The sequence below is a fragment of the Schistocerca americana genome, chromosome 4 (assembly GCF_021461395.2).
Source record: "Schistocerca americana isolate TAMUIC-IGC-003095 chromosome 4, iqSchAmer2.1, whole genome shotgun sequence".
In the NCBI taxonomy this organism is placed as follows: domain Eukaryota; kingdom Metazoa; phylum Arthropoda; class Insecta; order Orthoptera; family Acrididae; genus Schistocerca; species Schistocerca americana.
Genome location: NC_060122.1, coordinates 541,087,835 through 541,109,687, shown reverse-complemented (window position 1 = coordinate 541,109,687; position 21,853 = coordinate 541,087,835). Strand labels below are relative to the sequence as shown.

The 21,853-nt window shown below is 44.2% G+C and overlaps 1 protein-coding gene across 1 annotated transcript in view; it reads left to right on the top strand.

The window, feature by feature from the left end:
* Nucleotides 1-21,853, top strand: part of LOC124613985 (U1 small nuclear ribonucleoprotein 70 kDa) — a 67,342-nt gene that overhangs the window by 20,745 nt on the left and 24,744 nt on the right. The window contains exon 4 of the mRNA XM_047142772.1: nucleotides 9,618-9,680. Within this exon, the coding sequence (XP_046998728.1) occupies nucleotides 9,618-9,680 (63 nt within the window). The remainder of the gene's footprint in view (nucleotides 1-9,617; nucleotides 9,681-21,853) is intronic.

Below are 21,853 nucleotides of genomic sequence, written 5' to 3'. Positions count from 1 at the left end.
AATTGTTGGAGGCTTGCCATGATTGATGGGCCTTGGCTTCTCTGAATAAACGGTGAGGAATAAAGGGGACCAAAGCCATGTGTCAGTCGTCCCTTGGTGCTTCTCACAGGGAATCTATTGTTCAGTTTCCTCGGAGCAACTGTCAGACATCTTCAGGTAGTTAAACCTTGCTGGTGGCTCGGTACAAATGACAGTATCCGCATAACACCGCCTCGTTTCTAGAATGCACAGGCGCGTAAATCGCACATGCGCAATGATATGCAGATAGATGGTGCCATACTCAAACCGAAAATCGCAGAGCAGCTCTCCTGTGCGTGCGCTGTATGCTGCGTTTACTAAAAATGCAGCCAGACGTCGCTCACCAAAGACCGTACTAGAATAATGTTATGACGGGTCTGTTATCAAAAAATCTTGATTTTCGCGTTGTGATTGTAATAGCAGCCAATGCAGGGTTCCAGGCTGTGCTCGCTTGAAATCCTGCATCCCTATTGGTGATTATCAGCTGTACAGATATGTATTGCTTTCTTAATGACGCAGTCCCTGAAAGATGTCGGGGATAAAGCTTCCTTCTTTTCATAAATCATGCGATGTCCTGTATTCAGTGTTCTGCAATTGCCAACTTTTCCAGTTGACGAAGGTGTATATGATCCTTATGTTCATCACAGCGTTCTTGTACTGTGCAACATGTCTGGCATATATATGAGGCCCCACATTGACAAGGAATCTTGTACACACCACATTTCCTTAGGCCAAGATCATCCTTAACTGAACCCAATAGATTTCTCAGTTTTGCAGATGGTTGAAAAACACACTTAATGCCATATCTTCAGAGGACTCTTCAGATTCTTTACAACGTGGCACCAAAATATGGCAAAAATACCAAAGTGGTGAGTGTCTTCGTATCTTCATTCTGCTCCATACACTGAACTCGCTTGGGTCTGAATACATTATGTATCTGTCTCTCAGAATAACCGTTTCTTCAGAACACCTTCTCCAAATGTTGTATTTCACTCGACAGGCTTTCAGGATCAGATACCACATGTTATCTATGATCTAACGTACATAAAGCACTACCGCATTGTGCAGGATGATCGCAGCTTGTGGCCTGCAGATATAGATCTGTATGCATTGGCCTGCGGTAGACACTGTGTCCCAGGGTTCCATCTGCTTTCCTTCGTGCCGAAACATCAAGAAAGGTGAAGTGCCATATTCGTCCATTTCCATTGTGAAGTTTATATTCAGATAAAGCGAATTCAGATGCTGAAGAAACATAGGTAGAGTATAAAGTCCTTGTACCCGCACCACAAACGTATCATCCGCATACTGCAGAAAACAAGAGGGTTTGAGAGTGGCTGACAGTACTGATTTTTCTTCAGTCCTCCACAAAATAATTGGCCTCCACAGGAGACAGAGGGCTCCCCATGGCGACACTGTCCACTTGTTCAAAATATTGGTCATGAAATAAGAAGTATGTTGAATAAAGCACATGTTTAAATAATGCTACTACGTTCTCTAACTTGTTGCTAATGAGCTCCAGAGAGTCCTGCAAGGGCACCTTTGTAAATAAAGACGTCGAAACTTACTGAGAGACCCAACGATTGTAATCTGAGTTTTCAGGTGACCTATGAAATCTTCAGAGTTTCGAATATGATGGTTGCACTTGCCTACAAGAGGTCCCAATAGTGATGTCCCTTATTTGGCAACAAAATAAGTAGGGGGTCCTATGTTACTCACAGTGGGACTTTCCGACAGAAAAGCTTGATGAGTCACATCATTCAATAGTTGACATGTGGTGAGGGCTTACAGGTCAGAAAATAAGATACAGAAAGCTGTAAGGGAACAAAGAAAGAAGTTACTGAAAGTTTGAGACTGAAGAAATTAATGTAAATTAGTCAAGTGGGTGGTGATAAAACAGAAAAATTGTATCGCCATTTCCCACTTGCATAGTTTTGAGAAACTGTTGTCGGAAGAGAATCCAAATGGCATACATACGTAGTGAAACAGGCAACAGTCATGGCTGTCATGTTGTTGAGAGTGGTCTGCAAAAGATATTGTGTGTTACCAATATACATCCTCTGTCTATGCCCTTCATCCTAACTGATAACTTGGTGACATAGAAACCCAAACAGTATTTACATAACAGCTGATACGTCATTTCACAGGAGGGGATGTTGGGAGTAAGGATGAATGGGCATAGACAAAGGGTGTATATTGCCCAAATACAATATGCTGTTGCAGAACCTGCTCTATAACATGACAGTTGTGACCTCAGCTCCTGTTTCACCAGTTATGTCATCAGCAGGAGTGGCACCTCGCCCGACACAGTTTCTCATAACTCTGCAGATGGGAACTGGAGTTAAAACATGTCCTTAGTTTTCTTCACCCACCTGGCCTTAATTTACATTAATTTATTTGGTTTCAACTTTTTGTGTCAGTAACTATTCCTTTCATCACTTACTTTTAGTTTCTAAATCTTTTATGATCCGACCTGTCTATTCCCTCCTCCTACCCACCTCTGTCACGTCTTCTCTTCTGCTTTTCAGGTTTCAGGTTTTTAAATCTTCGCTGGTGCAGTTCCCAACAGTCATTCCTTCTCCTCCTGTCTGGTAACTCTCCACGGCCCAAGGTTATGGGTGACCTTTCTGTAACTATCTCCATTTCCTAACCATCATCAGTTCTTTTCCTATATTCCTCTTCCTTTCCCTTCATCCTTCTGCCAGGCCAGGAGAAACCAAAGGCTCCAAAAGCTAGGATATTCCATTAATTTTTGTGCGCTTTTTCTCCTGCCACCACTTGGCGAGTAGATTTTAATCATTCCAACTATATTATGACTGAGTTTTACATTTTTACCAGTGAAGGTGGTTCCTACTCCTCTGTGGTAGGGCAGGTTGGCCTTGTCAATCACTTCAAGGTTTGGAGCAGAATTTAGTTGCTTGCTCAGACTCGGCTCGTGGCTGCCCTTGGTCAGTGGTCTGGCCTAGCTCCTTTCCTCCTAACATTTTTAATTCTTCTTATTTTTATTCCATCTATCATTGGTTAACTGTCTCATGGGCATTGTTCTCTTTCCTGAGATTTTGTCATAGATTTGTTGTGGTAATTGAGGATGAGGAAACACCAGTCGAATGCAGAGGATCTCTCTCCCATCATGTAGCATGTCCTGGGGGTCTCCAGCTGCTTTCTGGGTGGAGCAACTTGCCCACCTTCACCCTCTTACCCATATTTTACTTCTGCTTATTCCATACCTTGGTTTTAAAGATCACTGGTTATAATTGGGTTCATCAGGGTTTGTTTAGTGCCCTTCCTCTCTGAGGACTCTTCCCGGCTTGACGTGTATAAGTTGGAGGGATGTGGTTTGGTCACTTTAACATCAATCACTGTAGTGATAGAGTTAATAAAACTGTGCGATGTTTACACTTTGAATGCTGTGCTCAGACTGCCTGTGGGCTCGTGTGCAGCACAAAGATGTATGTACTATTACAAAAATTACAAAATGGTAAAATGTTGTACTATTAAATTACTCTCCGCCCCGGGTAGACAGGTAGGACACATACATATCCCCGGGTAACGGCCAGGCCCAGGGAGGGGTGATTACCCGAGCTGATACCTTCCGAAAGTGCGGATTGGTCCCTCCGTCTATTTCTCGGGAGGTGTGACCTGAGGTGTGAACAATCACCTAAGGTGGGAGTGCCCTCAGAGAGGACCCCCACAAGGAAGGAGCGCACCATTGGAGACACCGGTAATCATGGGGGATATTTCCGCAATGGTTTCCTCATCATCTACTCTGTCTGCTCACAAGCATAAGTTCAATGAGTCTCAGCCACAGACAGTTCTTCCATCGTTGCCACAGTTCCTTGTTGTTTCTCGGTCGGGCAAAGGTCACGACTTCTCCACGGTCAACCCTTTCATTATTCAGAAAGGAGTCGACGCAATTGCAGGTTCTGTAAAGTCTTGTTCCAGATTACGAAATGGCACCTTGTTGTTAGAAACAGTCAGTGCCCTCCAGGCACAAAAATTGCTGCGTACTTCACTGCTACACACCTTCCCTGTCCGGGTGGAAGCGCACTGCACTTTAAATTCCTCACGTGGGGTCGTTTATACGCGCTCCCTCGACAGATTGTCCGACGAGGAAATTCAATACTACCTGTATGACCAGGGCATCACGGCTGTTCATCGAGTCATGAAAAGGGTTGACAAGAACATTGTTCCAACCCGCACTGTCTTCTTGACATGTGACAGAGTTCAACTCCCGTCGAACATAAAAGCGGGCTATGAGAATTTCCATTCGCCCTTACATCCCAAACCCTACGCGTTGCTATCAGTGCCAGCGGTTCAATCATACCAGCCAGTCCTGTTCCAATCCGGCCAAATGTGTTACATGTGGCAAGGATGCCCATGAGGGTACTTGTCCACCACCATGTCCTCGTTGCATCAACTGTATGGGTGACCATGCTGCTTCCTCTAGAGATTGCCCCATTTTTAAAGACGAACGGCTCATTCAGGAAATCAGAGTGAAGGAAAAAATGTCAACCTTTGCTGCTCGAAAGTTATTCGCCAGTCGAAAGCCCATTGTGCCTCGCACAGGTAAATACAGCACTGTCCTTGCCTCTCCTCGGCCAACAAAGGAGGCAGCCACTCAGACTTGTGATCCCACCTTTAGTGCCACGGTTATCAGATCGGCCAGTGCAAAGATCGCCTGTTCAACCTCCCCACTCTCACCTGCTCACTCTATGGCTCACCCTTCAACGGGTTCTGCTAAATCTCGAGCCCCAAAATCAGACACTCGGACTTCCAAAAAAGAGCTTACTCATGAAGATTTTTTACGTACTCCAACATCTCAACCATCGGTTCCGTCTTCATCTCAACGTTCTGTTTCCAAAAAGGCTAATAAGAAACCCAGTTCCTCTCCTTCTCCGCCACGGCGTGTCTCATCCACAGCACCGCCTGGCGGTAACCGCCCTCAGCCGTCTTCTGTGTCGCCGAGGCGCACTGCTGTTGGCCGATCAACCGGCCGGGTGCTGGTGGCAGGAGCTGCTCCCGAACAACCTATGGATCAGGGTCTTCTGCCTTCGGCTGAATGCAGTTCCACGCTGTCGATCACAAGCTCTGAGTAGTCGTTGAGTTGAGGGCAACCTTGGTCACGTTTTTCCATTTTCTGTCCACCCTATGTCCATTATCCATTGGAATATCCGCAGCATTCGAGCCAATTGGGATGAATTGTCAATCCTCTTACGATCCTACTCGCTGGTTATCTTCTGTCTTCAGGAAACAAAGGTGTCCCCCCACAACTGCTTTGTTTTTCCCCATTTTCAGTCAGTCTAATTTGATCTCCCCTCTGTTGAAGGCACTCCAGCACATTGACTACTCAAGATTCTTCTCCGTGATACTCTCCATTATCACCCAATCCCCTTAAAAACTTCCTTCCAAGCTGTCACTGTCCATCTTTCCCTTTCTGGATACACCTTCTCTCTTTGTACTGTATACATTCCGTCATCCACACCAATGGCACTAGCTGATCTCCTTCATCTTCTTGGCCAGCTTCGGCCCCCCTATTTGCTGGTTGGGGTCTTCAATCCCCACCACCCCCTTTAGGGATCTCCGCATCCTTGTCTGTGCGGCTCACTATTGATAGACGTCTTCCACGAAGCGGATCTCGTTTGCCTCAACACTGGGGACCCTACGTTTTTGTCTGTCTCCACGGCAAATTTCTCTCATTTGGACCTTTCGGTCGGTACTGTTCCGCTAGCTCAGCGCTTCGAATGGTTTGATCTTGCTGATACACACTCGAGTGACCATTTTCCGTGTGTCCTTAGATTGCAGACACAGCTGCCATATATGCGTTCGAGACGCTGGTAGTTTGCCCAAGTTGACTGGACACTTTTTTCGTCTCTAGCGACATTCGATGGTCGTCACTTTCTTAGCTTCGACGATGAGGTTACTCATATTACAGAAGTTATTCTTACAGCTGCGGAACGTTCAATACCACACACCTCTGACTTGCCCCGGCACCCCCCCGGTTCCTTGGTGGAACGACACAGGCAGCGACGTGCTCTTCGCATTTTCAGACACCATCCTACTTTGGCCGACTGTATCCGCTATAAGCAGTTCCAAGCGCAATGCTGTCGCGTCATCCGCGATAGCAACAAGGCAAGCTGGGACTTCTTTACTAGCTCCTTTAACACCTTCACTCACTCCTCAGAAGTTTGGAGTCGGATTCGGCAGTTATCTGGAGCGCCTAGTTTCTCCCCGGTCTCTGGGCTCACTGTCGTGCATAATAAATTGGTGGACCCCGTCGCAATTTCTAACTCATTGGGTCAACACTTTGCTGAGATTTCGAGCTCTTCAAATTACCCGCCAGCGTTTCTCCCGAAGAAACGTGCAGCGGAAGTGCGACCTCTTGCTTTCTCCTCTCAAAATCGCGAAAGCTATAATACTGTTTCCTTCATGCGAGAACTCCAACATGCACTCTCTTCATCTCGCTCTTCCGCCCCAGGACCGGATGGTATCCACGTACAAATGTTGCTGCATTTATCGCACCATAGTCTGCGTTACCTCCTTCGCCTTTATAATCGAATTTGGACCGACGGTACTTTTCCCAGACGATGGCAGGAAGCTATCGTCATTCCTGTTCCGAAACCTGGAAAGGACAAACATCTCCCCTCTAGCTATCGCCCCATTTCTCTCACGAGTAGTGTATGTAAGGTTTTGGAGCATATGGTGAATTGCCGTTTAGTCTGGTGGCTGGAGTCCCGCAGTCTTTTAACACCTGCCCTATGTGGTTTCCGAAAGCATTGTTCTGCAGTTGACCATCTTGTTGCTCTCTCCACTTATATCATGAACAATTTTCTCCGGAAGTGCCAAACAGTAGCAATATTTTTTGATCTGCAGAGAGCATACAATACCTGTTGGAGGACAGGAATCCTCCGCACACTATTCTCTTGGGGCTTTCGAGGACGGTTGCCCCTTTTTCTTCGCGAATTTATGGCAGAGCGCACATTTAAAGTGCGGGTGAACACTACTCTCTCCTGTACCTTCTCCCAAGAAAACGGGGTACCCCAGGGCTCCGTGCTAAGTGTTGTACTGTTTGCCATTGCCATAAATCCAATTATGCATTGTCTTCCTGATGTCGGGCTCCCTCTTTGTGGACGATTTTGCAATCTACTACAGGTCTCAACGGACCAGCCTTCTTGAACGTCGTCTTCAAGGATGTCTCGATCGCCTCCACTCTTGGATTATCGAAACCGGCTTCCGCTTTTCTCCCAGTAAGACTGTTTGTGTTAATTTTTGGCGTCGTACAGAGCCTCTTCCGCCTTCCTTACATCTAGGCCCTGTCAACCTTCCGTTCGCAGACGTCGCTAAATTCTTGGGTCTTATGTTTGACAGAAAGCTGTGCTGGTCCTCCCACATTTCCTATCTTTCGGCTCACTGTTTGCGATCCCTCAACACCCCCCCGTGTCCTGAATGGCACCTCCTGGGGAGCGGACCGAGTGGTCCTTCTCCACCTCTATAGCGCCTTAGTGTGCTCGAAATTGGACTACGGATTCATAGTTTACACCTCTGCTCGACCGTCTATTCTTCAGTGTCTAGACTCTATCCACCACCGTGGATTACGTTTAGTATCTGGAGCTTTTTACACCAGCCCTGTGGAAAACCTTTATGCTGAGACTGCTGAACCTCCGCTGTTCAATCGGCGAGCTGTCCTTCTGAGTCGTTATGCTAGCCATCTGTCTTCCATGCCTGCAAATCCGGCCCATGACATTTTTTCGACACCTCCTTGGATTTAGGGTATGCTGGCAGCCCTTCCTCCCTACTACCACTGGGAGTCCGCTTCTGTCAACTGCTCCATTCTCTTTCCTTCCACTTTCCTAAAACTTTGACAACTTGGGGTACAGCACCCCCTTGGCTCCGGCCCCGGATCTGCCTACTCCGTGACCTTTGTCAGTTTCCCAAGGATTGTACCCCTTCTCTTGTTTATCATCGGGCATTTGCTGCTCTATGTGCACAAATGAAGGATGCCACATTTATTTACACTGATGGCTCAAAAACATCGTTAGGTGTTGGGAGTGCCTATATTGTTGGCGACACCCCAAATCGATTTTGACTTTCCGACCAGTGTTCGGTTTATACTGCGGAGCTTTACGCTGTTCTCCAGGCTGTCCAATACATCCGTTGCCATCATCGGATACAGTATGTTATCTACTCAAACTCTCAGCTCTCTCCTCAGTCTCCAAGCTCCCTACCCAGTCTACCGGATTCAGGACTGCCTCCACTTGCTCCACTCTGTGGCGTTCCTATGGATCCCAGGACATGTTGGTATTTGTGGAAATGAGGTGGCAGATATAGCGGCCAAGGCTGCAGTCTCTCTTCTTCAGTCAGCTATTCGCATGATTCCCTTCGCCGATCTGCGGAGTGTTTTATGTCGTCGTGTTGCTCTTTTATGGCATGCACATTGGTCAACACTTCCCAATAATAAATTGCGGGATGTGAAAGCTCTTCCCTGTGCTTGGACGTCCTCCTCTCGAAGGTGTCGTCAGGAGGAGGTAATTTTAACTAGACTCCGGATAGGGCACTGTCTTTTTAGCCATCGACATCTTTTAAGCAGCGATCCTCCCCCACTCTGTCCCCACTGCTCTCAACTGTGGACGGTGAGACACCTTTTACTTGCATGCCCCTATTTTACTCCATTACACGCCCGTCTACAGCTGTCGCCTGATATATCATCCATTTTAGCAGATGACACGCGCTCAGCCGATTGCGTTCTCGAGTTTATTAGTTCCAGTGAGATGACGTCAGTCATTTGAAGCTCTTTTTGGGGACAAACAACCCTCTTTTATAGTGGTTTTTTAAGCTTTCCTTCTGTTTTTGGTTTCCCCTTTTTTTGAGTTTTGCTCCCATTGCTGCTGGTTTCCAGTTACGTTTTTTAGCTTTTCCTAAGTCACAGACCGGGCACTAATGACCATAGCAGTTTTGCACCGAAAACCATAACAAGAAAAGGCACTGAATTTTTAAAAGGATGCCATCTATTGACTGGAATATTCTGAAGTACAAAAATTTTGATTATGAATAACTTCTGAAATGTTAGGTTTCAGCAAAAGTAAAACCTTGGTTGAAAGAGAATGTGGACTTCAAAGTAAAATGTGTGAATCTAGAAACAGACTATTTTCCGTGGGTTGGACTTTTGACAAGTATCAGTTTACATGTATTAGTAAACTGAGTAATTCTTAGAGTAAAAGGTTTCATTGTGAACTATTTACGTTGTTACAAGCAGACTAAATCATATTGTGATTAATAAAATTTAGTGAAATATTGCATGAATAACAATATGGCAATTTCATGTACACACACTACATGCAGTGCTAATGAAAAGATGGTGAATGAAAAAAACATTATTAGCATGAGGAATGGGATAAAAACAAGTAGGAATACTCAGACATTGCTCCTTCAGGGGGCTAATGTGAGAGTTTTTTGCTGTATTAATTGTAGTGGTGATTTTGTTTTTTCTCATGTACAAAACTGAAGTAAAATTTCAGTTTTAGTGGAGATTAAGATTCTTTGTTAACACTAATGTATAAAACTCAAATCACTTTGTCCTAATATTGTAAAATACTTTTTTTTTCTAGAATTATGATTCATCTGAGTCTAAGCTCCGCCGAGAATTTGAAGTTTATGGACCTATTAAAAAGGTAAGTGGAAGGGCAGTGTAACATTGACACATCACAATGCCACAGCTTATTATTTTGGAGCATCATAGGTGTGTGTGTGTGTGTGTGTGTGTGTGTGTGTGTGTGTGTGTGTTGTAGCACATTTCTTGTTTTGGGGAAACCTATTTTGTCTGGTGTCAGGGGGTGTCAAATGCAAAAGGGTAATGGTCTATTGACGGCAGTTCAAACATAAGGCAAATGATGGTACCCCTTAAGGAAATGACAGCAAGTGACAGGAAAAGACACCGGGTGCACTCACTGTTTATGCCTGGAGCCCTCATCCAGATGTTGAAGAGGCTATTCTCACAGCCATTGAGAGAACAGTGTGCAACATACTGCAGATTGTGGTGCGCATTGGAACAAATGATGCCTTCCGTTTGGGCTCGGAGGTCATTCTTTGGTCATTCCAGCAACTGGCAGAGAAGGTTGAGATGGCCAGCCAGCCAGCCTCCGAAGCTCACAATTTGCAGCATTGTCCCCAGAACAGAACATGACCTTCAGTTCTGAGTCGAGTGGAAGGACTGAACCAGGTACTTTGAAGGTTCTGTGACAAGGTTGGCTGCAACTTCGTGGTCTTGCACCATGGGGTTGAGAACTGTAGGATCCCCCTAAATATGTCAGGTGTGCACTACACATCAGACTGCTACTCAGGTAGCTGACTGTGTGTGGAATATGTACAAGGTTTTTTTTTAGATTAGGCGACTCTCCATCCAATCCAGATAGCAATAGCTGTAGGAAACCTAGAAATATCACTGTTAAGTTCAAAAGAAAAGTCTCCTACATGTGAGTATTAAAATCCTAATGGTAAACTGCTAAGCATTCGTACTGCCAGAGTTTTAAGTGCTCATGAAAAGCAGTGAAGCTCACATCATACTAGGTACAGAAGACTGGTTGAAAGCTGAATTTGATGGCAGTGAGATTTTTGGGGAAAATTTAAGTGTATATCAAATAGATAGGCACAGAGAAAACATTTCATTTGTGCGTAAGTTCCCCAATCGTACTGTACAACAATTAGTGGGTAAATTACAGTTTCATTAGTGGTGGGCATAAGACATCCTGTAAAACTTTACTAGATGCCTTCTCTGAAAACTACCTAGAACAGGTAGCTAGGAACCCCACTAACAATGGAAATATGTTGGATCTAATGGCAACCAATACACCTGATGTCTTTGAGGGTGTCGACATCGAAACTCGTGTCAGTGGCCATGATGCTGTTGTGGTATCAATGATCACTGAAGTTCAAAGGACAACTAAAACTAGCAGAAAGATATATAAGTTCAGTAAACTAAATTAAAAATCGGTAGTGTCATATTTCAGTGAGGAACTTGAAACTTTCAGCACTGGTCAGGAGCATGGAGAGGAACTCTTGACTAAAGTTTAAAGGAATAATTTACCACGCACCAGATATGTAGAAGCCCAGTAGATCAGCTGGGGAATCTCCAAGGTATACATCACAGTGAAAAACATTTAAAGAAACAGATTACTGCACAATAGGTGTAAAACAAAGCGTAGGGCTATAGGTAGAGATGCTAAATGAAATGTATTTGGCTGTGAAGAGAGCAATGCATGATGCCTCCAATGACTACTGTAGCAGAATATTGTCAAGTGATCTTTCGCAGAACCCAAAGAAATTCTGGTCATATGTAAAGGCTATTAGTCGCACGAAAGTTGGTGTCCAGTCCCTAGTGAATGAGACAGAAAACTGAAATTGTAGGTAGCAAAGCAAAAGCTGAAATGCTTAACACCATTTTCAAATGTTCAAAGGACAACCAAGGAGAATCACCCAGATTCCTCATACCACTGAAAAGATGAATTAAATAAGTATTACTGTCAGTGGTGTTGAGAAACACAGCCTGTCAGGTTCTACACTGAATTTACTGCTGAGTTAATTATAACCTATTGTAGATCCCTTAAACAAAAAAAACAGTGCCCAGTTCTTGGAAAATGGCACAGGGCACTCCCAGGGCCATCTTTAACATGTTGTAGGCCCTGGGCACATTAGGATAATGGGTTCCCTATTACCTTGACAGAGCACTGTTTTGTTAGAATACACAAAAAGTAGATAAGTGAGGTTCTTTATATATTTATATTTCTTTAGTCACATTAAATGAATAGGTAATATAATGTAATCCACAAAAGTAGCTTTTGCGTTCACAGGTTAATACTTAAAATCTATTAATAGAAGAGGTCTCATTCTAGATTTGAGATGGGCAAAATAGTTAATCACTTCTTCAAAAGCTATTTTTTGAGCATATCACATTCTATGGACATCAGTGATAAACTAGTTCTCTCTGAAGCCTTGTACTTTTTTATTCTTTTCAAGTTGGAGGAGCATTCCGCACTGCAGTTAGTTACCGGCATGCTTAAAAAAATTCTCAGTGCGATTTCTAAATTTGTTTTTTTCAATTTTGTTTTCTTTCAAAAGACGATAAATTTCCAATATACTATTAGTTCACCATTTGCAGAGACATCGAAAACATCTGGTGAGAGCTGCTACATTTTTTCCTTGAGGTGGGGCCTTGTAATCAGATTCCAGGTTTCTTTCTTTGGTGGACAATTTGAAATCATCAAATTTATCCCTGAGATTAATGATAAAATCATAGTGAAGCAAATAAATTAGTTACAATGTGTAAGGTTATTGTTTCTTTCTGAAAATAATTATTTTGTCTATTCTTACCAATATATAACTACAAATTTCCATTAGTATGATAAATTCTAGCTTTCCCATTTTTCTGGACAGACTAAGTGCTTCATCTCTAGTGTCTCTTGCCTGTTCTGTATCTTCTGCAGTGGACATCAAAGTTTCTAATTTATGACCTTCATGCGAGGTGCTTACTGCATCAGCCCAGGCTGACCATCTGGTTTGTGAAATACTTAAAACACTTTTTTTGAACCTAAATATTTTGTCAATATATTCCACCAGTGGGTAGAGCTCAACAAAAAGTTGTACATTTTCTGAACCATTTGAAAAAACTTTGTGTCTGATACACACCCAGCAGCTTGGACTACAAAGTTCAGTGAATGTCCCGCACATGGTACAAAGGTGGCAGATCCACATTTCTCTTTGATTCTTGCTTGTAAACGAGTATACCTCCCTAACATATTTGAAGCATTGCCTTAGCTTTGTCCTCTGCAATCTTTTATGAGAATATCATGATTCTCTAAAAAATTCAAGATGGTTTCTGCTAAATACTCAGATCTGTGGTCTTTTTTCAACAGGAACATGGTCTTTTATGTATAGAATTATAAAAGTTAGCTGGTCAACATGAGGCAGATCAGGTGTACTGTCAACACTAATGGAAAAATATTTTGCTAATATAACTTCATTTATAATTTTGTAGGACCTGTTTTCTCATTACGCCAATAAACTCCTTACATTTATGATAACAAGTGTTACCTTTTCCAGGATTCCCAAAGTTTTGTAAGTGATCTGCAAGAAATGGATCGAATTCACTCAATAATTCCACACATCCCGAATAAGTTCCATTGTTGGGAGATCTAGGGATTCATTGTCACTACGAAATGGAAGCCCTCTTGATGCCAAAATTTTACAACAGCTGCAATCTGTTTAAATACATGTCTCCAGTAATCCACTTCTTTTTGGTGTTGAGATAAGTCTATATCTATTCTACCAACTGCATTACTTCGTGCCAGATAATTCATCATAGATTGCCAGTGTGCTGGGCTATTTTCATGTGTTAAAATTTTGTGATTAATGTACTTACAATCATTACATCCACTTGAACAGCGTAGATTTACAGCAAGAGGATTAAATAAGTAGCATGAAAAAGAAAATACATGGTTTTTGGACGACGAGTAAAAAAACTATTTTCTTTCGATGCTTTAATTGTTCTTTAATTTGCGAATAAACAATAATTTGTTGAAATACCTAGTTACTGATTTATTATGATTTTTGTAGGTTCTGGATGCCTTGGAAAAGGCAGAATCGTTATTTTTAAAATATACAGGACCCTTACGAATCAAAATTTTGCGGTTTCTGTCTGTAAAATGTTCATGAAAATAATCAGTGGGATCGTGTGATATTCCTTCTGTGTTGGAAAACTGTTGTTCAACCAACACATTTGTCGATGTTGGTGGAATTATTGAAGTTGTTGCACATTCGTCTGATTCAAGCTGTTCTCCTAAATTGGTAGAAATCTCAAATTGGTGTAGAATATGAACATTCAGAAATTCCCAAAATTAGTGATACCCAACTCATCATGTGGAAATTTATTATTTGTTGCTACTTACAGAAGTTGCTACATTAGTAATAGTAAAATATGCTGTTAATTTTGGCAACTTTTTAATTACTTTCTTCAGATGTGCAGCTTTTTTCCCTTTTTGAGGATCCACTAGGATATGACGATTTTTAACATTTTGTATTATATTTCAGTATTCATTTGTACACAAAAAACATTCTAATACAAAACAGGTAAATGACAATTTAAAGAAAGAACACCTCAGAGTACAGTCGTTAACAACTACAAACAAAAAACATCACAGCAGCACAGACAAATAGAGGGGAGTTCCCAATCGAGTCTGTTTATTTGAGGCAGTTGGTCACATTTAATTTTAAATCGCTATTTGCACCATGCAGAACTGTGCACCGTGCAAAGCTAATAAGCAAATGAGTATTGTAGTCAGTCATTATTGTCCAATTTTTAAAAATAAATTTCTCATTAATAAATACCAGTTATAGTTCGGTGATCTGGCAGGAACTAGAGGGGCCCTATTGATGGTTTGGCCCTGGGCGCATGCCCAGTGGGAGAGAGGGGCCTGGTCACACCTGTCTACAAGAGTGGTAGTAGAAGTGACCTGCAAAACTACCATCCAATATCCTTGACATCTTATTTGTTGTAGACTCTTAGAACATATTGTGAGCTCAAACACAATAAGGTATCTTGAACAGAATGACCTCAATGCCAATCGGCATAGATCTTGAAAACATCAGTCATGTGAAACCCAACTTGCACTTTTCTCACTTGACCTCCTGAAAACTTTGGAGCAAGGCAGCCAGGTAGATGCAGTTATTCTTGATTTCCGAAAAGCATTTGGCTCAGTACCACACCTACACGTATCAAAAGTATGAGCATATGGAGTATCAAGTGAAATTTGTGACTGGATTGAGAACTTTTTGATAGTATCTTGGATGGAGACTAATCTTCAGGTTTCACCAGAGAATGGTGTTGGGACCCTTGCTGTTCATTATATATTAATGATCTCGCAGACAATATTGATAGTAAAATCAGGCTTTTTGCAGATGACGCAGTTACTTATAAAGAAGTACCACCATAGAGAAACTGCATAAGTATTCAGTCAGATTTTGTTAAGATTTCTATGTGGTGAAAAGATTGGTAACTTGCTCTAAATATTCTGGAATGTAAAATTTTGCACTTAACAAAACGAAAAATGTAGTATCCTAAGACTAATATCAGTGAGTCACTGTTGGAATTTCCCCCTGTGGGTCCGGGGGTTAGAATAGGCCCAAGGTCTCCCTGCCTGTCGTAAGAGACGACTAAAAGGAGTCTCTCACTTTTTGGCCTTATAAGTTCAGGTCCCATTTCATGGTGTGACCTGCCACTTTCCAAATTCTACAGAAGTGCAGGCCATATGGGGAAGGATGCCTTACATAGTGCATGAGTTATCCATAGTGCCCTTAGATTTGATCTCCTGAACCTCTTGTCATGGCTCTGCATCTCCACCTGCAATTCAGCTGTTTGGGTGAGGACAATTTTTGGGGTATTTCATCTTCTTCCATTGTCTCGTTTCCTGTTTCGTCCCCATGACAGTATTGGTTTTCTCTGCGCCCAATATCCAGTATGGTAGCCAGTCTGTTGTGTTGGGGCCATCATGTACCCATTTGGTGGTACCCCCGACAACACAGGGATTGCACTGCTGATGCCTGAGCTGTAAACTCCCCATGTATGCCGAGTAGTAGATGCCTGTCTTCCTTGGGCATCAGGACTCTCAGCAATGGCAATCATGCCATGTGGCCTTTGCTGTGGCTGAGTGGTGCCTGTGGGGAGAGCCCCTGATTGGAGTGTGTGGCATCAGGGCGGATGACCCACAATGAAGCGGATTCAGTCATCTCTTGCTGGTAACTGTACAGCTCCAGCAGTCCCTAAGGAGTTAAGACCGAGTACAATGCTAACAGATATGACCCTAAATTGTTTCCCTCCCTCGCTACACCATGGGAGGAGCGTAGGGCTACAGAAAGAAGAGCCATATTCGCCTTGGTTTTTAGTCTGTAGCAGAATGGACAGGGCCTCCTTTCTGCCTATGAAGCCTCAATTTTTTGTTGAACATCTTGAGGATAAATTTGGGGAAGTGACAAGATGAGAAGCGGCGCAGTCTTGATTCAGACAGTATCCCAGCCCAATCCCAGGCGTTACTTGATTGTGATCGGCTGGGTGATATTCTTTTTCTGTCACTCCCTGTTAAAGCCTCAACATGGTCCAGGGGATGATTTTCCATCGTGACCTCCTCTTGCAGTCTGACGAAGAGCTCCATGCCAATTTAGAATGGCGGGGTGTTCATTTCATCCTGCAGCCACTGTACTAGATGGCTGTGTGCGTTTCTGCAACGAATGTAATCTCGTAATAACTTGCTGCGTTACAAAATTCCACATGTCAAGATTGCGGATGTCCACTGCATCTAGATACTCCCTGTGCGCCTCCTCTCACTTGTATCAAATGTGGAGAGCAGCACTCCCCTGCTCGTCGGCTTGCACGGTACTTGAAGAGGAGTGGAAAATCGTGGAGTAAAAGACCGTGGACTGGTTGGCATACCAAGAGGCTAAAAGTAAATTTGAACAATTACACCTTGTTCGGTTGTCATCCACATAATGCTGATCACAAGTACCAGTCATACCACACTCTGTGCCACGAACAGTGGGCCCTCTGGGCCTCCAGAATACATCTGCCCCCTTGGTGGTAGGGGGAAAATATCCTTTCGTTGCTCCCAAGGTACCTACTTCGGGAGCAGGGGCCCTCCAAACACAGAGGACACCAGTCCCCTCCACAGCCAGAGAAGCAACAGCCTCCTCTGGCTCCTGTCGTGTGGAAGGGGTCCCTTGGGACCCTCTCCCCCAAGGTCTTCACTAATGCCACAGCGTACACTCGCAAGTGGCTAAAGAAGCCAAAAGCTGCTGGACGAAGAGCTTCATGGTCTTCCTCAATGCCTGAAGCTAATTCAGAGAAGTCCTCCAAGCAAGCTCGTAAAGAGAAGTGAGAGGCCAAGCAAACCAAGAAGACTGCTAAGAAACAGGACCCTCCAGTGGCCCCAACACCACCACCACTCCGCACCAATCCTGCACCTGCAGATGTGGTAGAGATCTGTGTCCCCTGAGGAACTGGATCTCACTGATGCCTCATCCACAATACGAAGGGATACATATACTCAATCGGTGGCAGCAGGTGATTCTGGGGCATAACCTGCCTCCTTGTATGCTTCATGCCTTCCCAGCCACACAATAACGTCATCCTCCAGTGGAATTGCTGCGGTTTTTTCCACTACCTGGCTGAACTACAGCAACTGTTCAGCTTTACACCTGCTTTCTGCATTGCCCTCCAGGAAACCTGGTACTTGGCAATGTGGACCCCTGCCATTCGCAGCTGTAGGGGATAATACAAGAATCGTAGTGACTTAATAGTGTCAGGTGGAGTTTGTGTCTGTCCTGAACTCAGTATGCAGTGAACCTGTGCACCTTCAAACACCTCTTGAAGCTGTGGCAGTCAGGATAAGGATGTTGCAGGAAATAACTGTCTGCCATGTATATCTTCCTCCAGATGGTGCAGTACCCCTGAACACATTGGCTGCACTAGTTCATCAACTCCCTAAACCTTTCCTCTTTTTGGGAGATTTAACAAGCATAACCCCTTGTGGTGTGCCACTGTGCTTACTGGCTGAGTTAGAGATGTCGAAACTTTCCTGTCTCAAGTCAACCTCTACCTCTTAAATACTGGGACCTCCACACATTTAAGTGTGGCTCATGGCACTTACTTGGCAAATGATTCATCCCTCTGCAGCCGAGGACTTCTTCCATCTGTCCACTGGAGAGCCCACAATGGCTTGTGTGGTGGTGACCACTTTCCCATTTTCTTGTCACTCCCCCAGTGCCATTCCCTTGAACGTCTACCAAGATGAGCTTTAAACAAGGCAGACTGGGAAGCTTTCACCGCTGAAACTCCCCCTCATGGTGCCATCACTGTTGTCGTTGATGAAGTCACTAGAATGATTGTTTCTGCATCAGAAAATGCGATCCATTGTTTAGGGTGCCCCCCAGCGAAAGTCATTACCTTGGTAGTTGCCAGAAATCGCTGAGGCCATTAGTGTCGGTGAGCTCTATAGCAACATAAGCGGCACCATTCCCTAGAGTACCTAATAGCTTTTAAATGGCTCTGTGGCCACATTCACCAGTTTATATAAAGGTGGAAACGGGTGTGTTGGGATAGGTAAGTCTCGACCATTGGGTGCCATAGGTCACCTTCCCAAGTCTGAATGAAGATCAGATGTCTTTTTGGGTACCAGACCCTGACATTTGTTACAGCCATTAACATCAGTGGCGTGTTATCTACCGACGCAAATGCAATTGCCGAGCACTTTGCTGAGCAATATCCTCGAGCATCTGCTTCACAGAATCATCCCTCAGAATTTCGCACCCTCAAACGGCGGGTGGAAAGGAAAGCCCTGTCGTTTGCTGAACATCACAGTGAACCCTGTAATGCTCTAATTACAGAGTGGGAGCTCCTCAGTGTCCTTGCACATTGCCCTGACACAACTCCTGCGTCAGATCGGTTCCAAAGCCAGATGATCAAACATCTCTCGTCCGATTACAAGAGACACCCCCTTGCCATCTTCAGCCAGATCTGGTGCGATGGTGTCTTTCCATCGCAATGGCAGGAGAGCACCATCTTTCCAGTGCTCAAACCCAGTGAAAACCAGCTTGATGTGGATAGCTATGGGCCCATCAGCCTCACCAACATTCTTTGTAAGCTGTTAGAACGTATGGTAAGTCAGCAGTTATTGGGGTCCTGGAGTCACGTGGCCTAATGGCTCCATGCCAGGGCGGTTTCCGCCAGGGTCACTTTACCATTGATAATCTAGTTCCCTAGAGTCTGCCATCCGAATAGCCTTTTCCAGACATCAGCACCCAGTTGCTGTCTTTTTTTATTTACGAAAAGCTTACAACATGACCTGGCAACATCATATCCTTGCCACATTATATGAGTGGGGTCTCTGGGGCCCGCTACCGATTTTTATCCAAAATTTCCTATCGCTCTGTACTTTCCATGTCCAAGTTGGTGCCTCCTGTAGTTCCCCCCACATCCAGGAGAATGGGGTCCTGCAGGTCTTTGTATTGAGTGTACCTATATTTTGTGTCCATTAACGGTCTAGAAGCAGCTGTTGGGCCATCGGTCTCACCTTCTCTGTATGCAGACGACTTCTGCGTTTCATACTACTCCTCCAGTATTGGTGTTGCCGAGCAGTGCCTACAGGGAGCCACCCACAATGTGCAGTCATGGGCTCTAGCCCACGGCTTCCAGTTTTCAGCCACAAAGTCATGCGTCACGCACTTCTGTCGGTGTCATACCGTTCATCCGGAGCTGGAACTTTACCTTAATGATGATGATCCACTCATTTTAGTGGAGACATATCGATTCTTAAGACTGGTTTTCGATGCCCGATTGACGTGGCTTCCTCATCTTTGTCAGTTGAAGCGGAAGTGCTGGCAGCACCTCAATGCCCTCCACTGCCTGAGCAACATCAACTGGGGTGCAGATCGCTCTACACTGCTGCAGCTCTTTAGAGCCCTTGTTCAATCTCGCTTTGACTATGGGAGTGTGGTGTATGGTTCGGCGGCACCCTTAGCGTTGCATTTACTTGACCCAGTGCACCACTGTGGCATTAGACTGGCAACTGGAGCTTTTAGGAAGAGTTTTTTGACCCGCATCCTGGTGGAGGCCGGAGTCCCTCCATTGAAGGTTAGGTGTGCACAACTGCTTTCCAGCTATGTTGCACACATTCATAGTTCTCCTGAGCATCTGAATTACCGTCTCCTTTTCCCATCCACGGCGGTTCATCTCCCGCATCGGAGGCCCAGATTAGGGCTTAAGATTGCGTTTCATGTCTGATCTCTTTCCGAACTGGAGTCCTTGCCTTTACCACCTATACTCGAGGTCCATCCACGTACACCTCCATGGTGTACTTCAAGGCCGAAGCTTCACCTGGACCTTTTGCGTGGTCCTAAGGACTCGGTTAACCCATCAGTTCTTTCCTGTCACTTCCTCTCAATTCTTGACATGTGCCAGGACCATGAAGTGGTTTACACTGACAGCTTGATTGCCGATGGTCACGTTGACTTCACATATGTTCATGGAGGACATATCGTACAGCACTCATTGCCAGATGACTGCAATGTTTTCACTGCAGAGCTGGCGGCCATTTCTCGTGCTCTTGAGTGTAGTGACCATACAGGAGTCCATCTATGCCCTGGAACGGTCCAGTCATTCCGTGGTGTTTGTATGGGCCCCAGGACATGTCGGAATCCCAAGAAATGAACTTGCTGACAGGCTGGACAAACAGGCTGCACGGAAACAGACAGGCTGGACAAACAGGCTACACAGAAACCGCTTCTGGAGATCGGCATCCCTGTAACTGACCTGCGATCATTATTATGCCGCAAGGTTTTTCAGCTTTGGGAGACGTAATTTCATAATCTCAGTACGCGCAACAAGCTGCATATCCCTCAAGGAGACTACGAATGTGTGGAAGACCTCCATGCGGGCCTCACGCAAGGACTCTGTTGTTCTCTGCCAGCTCCCCATTGACCACACGTGGCTAACACATGGCTACCTCCTCTGTCATGAGACCCACCTTGGTGTCGCTGTGACTCACATATGACTGTCGTCCACATCCTGCTAGACTGCCCACTTTCCGCCGCTCTGCAGCGGACTTTTAACCTTCCCAGCACCCTACCTTCAGTGTTGGCTACTATGCCTCAACAGCAGATTTAGTTCTACGTTTTATTTGTGCGGGAGTTTTTTATCGTACCATCTAAGGATGGGCATTTAACCTTCTCTCGGAGGTCGCCACCCTCCCTCCATTTTAACTCTGTCGCACTTTCTTTGCATTTGTCTGTCTTGGTGGTCGTCTTTTCCCTACATGTGTGCATCTCGCCTTGTCTTTTTGGGGTGGACATTTTAATGTGTTGCAGAATGACTGGCTCATACTCTCTTATTATTGTGATCAGTCAGCCCAGACCATATGCTCTGTGGTTTTAATACCTTCTTCCAGTTTTCCTTGTGGTGTATTGCAGACTCTTGAAGACAGATGTAAACTATCCTGAGAAAGTCTATTAATAAAGTTTCAAGAACTGGCTTTAAGTGATTACTCTAGGAATATACAACACCCTATGTACTGCTGGCTTAGGGGTCATGAGGATAAGATTAGAATAATTGCTACATGCATAGAAGCATTCGATCATTCTTCCTTCCCATGCTCCATATGTGAATGTAACAGGAAGAAACCCTGGTAAGTGGTACAGTCAGATGTATCTTCTGCCATGCACCTCACGGTTTCCAGAGTATAGATGTAGATGTAGATTACAGTGTGCAAGCTGTAAAATACCCTGCAGTATAATAGTGTAGTTAAATGTTCAGGTTGGGGGGAGGGGGGGTTAGGTCTAGGTCCTTTATAAGTTTTTGAGACTTTGACATTTTCTTTCAAATAAAGTACCAGATACTGAAGACATCCCTCTTGTCAAGCCTGTTGGTATAGATCCGTTCACTGTAATGCTTTAATTTTAATTCTGTTACTAACTTTAGTAATTTATTGTTAGAATTCATATCTTGGAAGGCAATTTTATGCTGTCATTTGCAGGAAAAGGAAAGCTTGCTTTAAATTTTACATGCATTGACAGAAAATGTAAGCTTTCTAATATTTTAGAACCTTCTCCTAGGATTGTAAATGACTTCAATTTTGTTTACAATTTCCTTGAACTTTACTTAGGGTTTCTGTGTTATTGAGGCCATTATTTTATTTCAACACATCATTGTAGACTGATTCTTTCGCCTTGTTACAGTGTGTGCTCTTCTTGGATGGTTAAAACTATTTGACTGGAACTCAAACCTAAATCCTTCATTTTCATAAGTAAT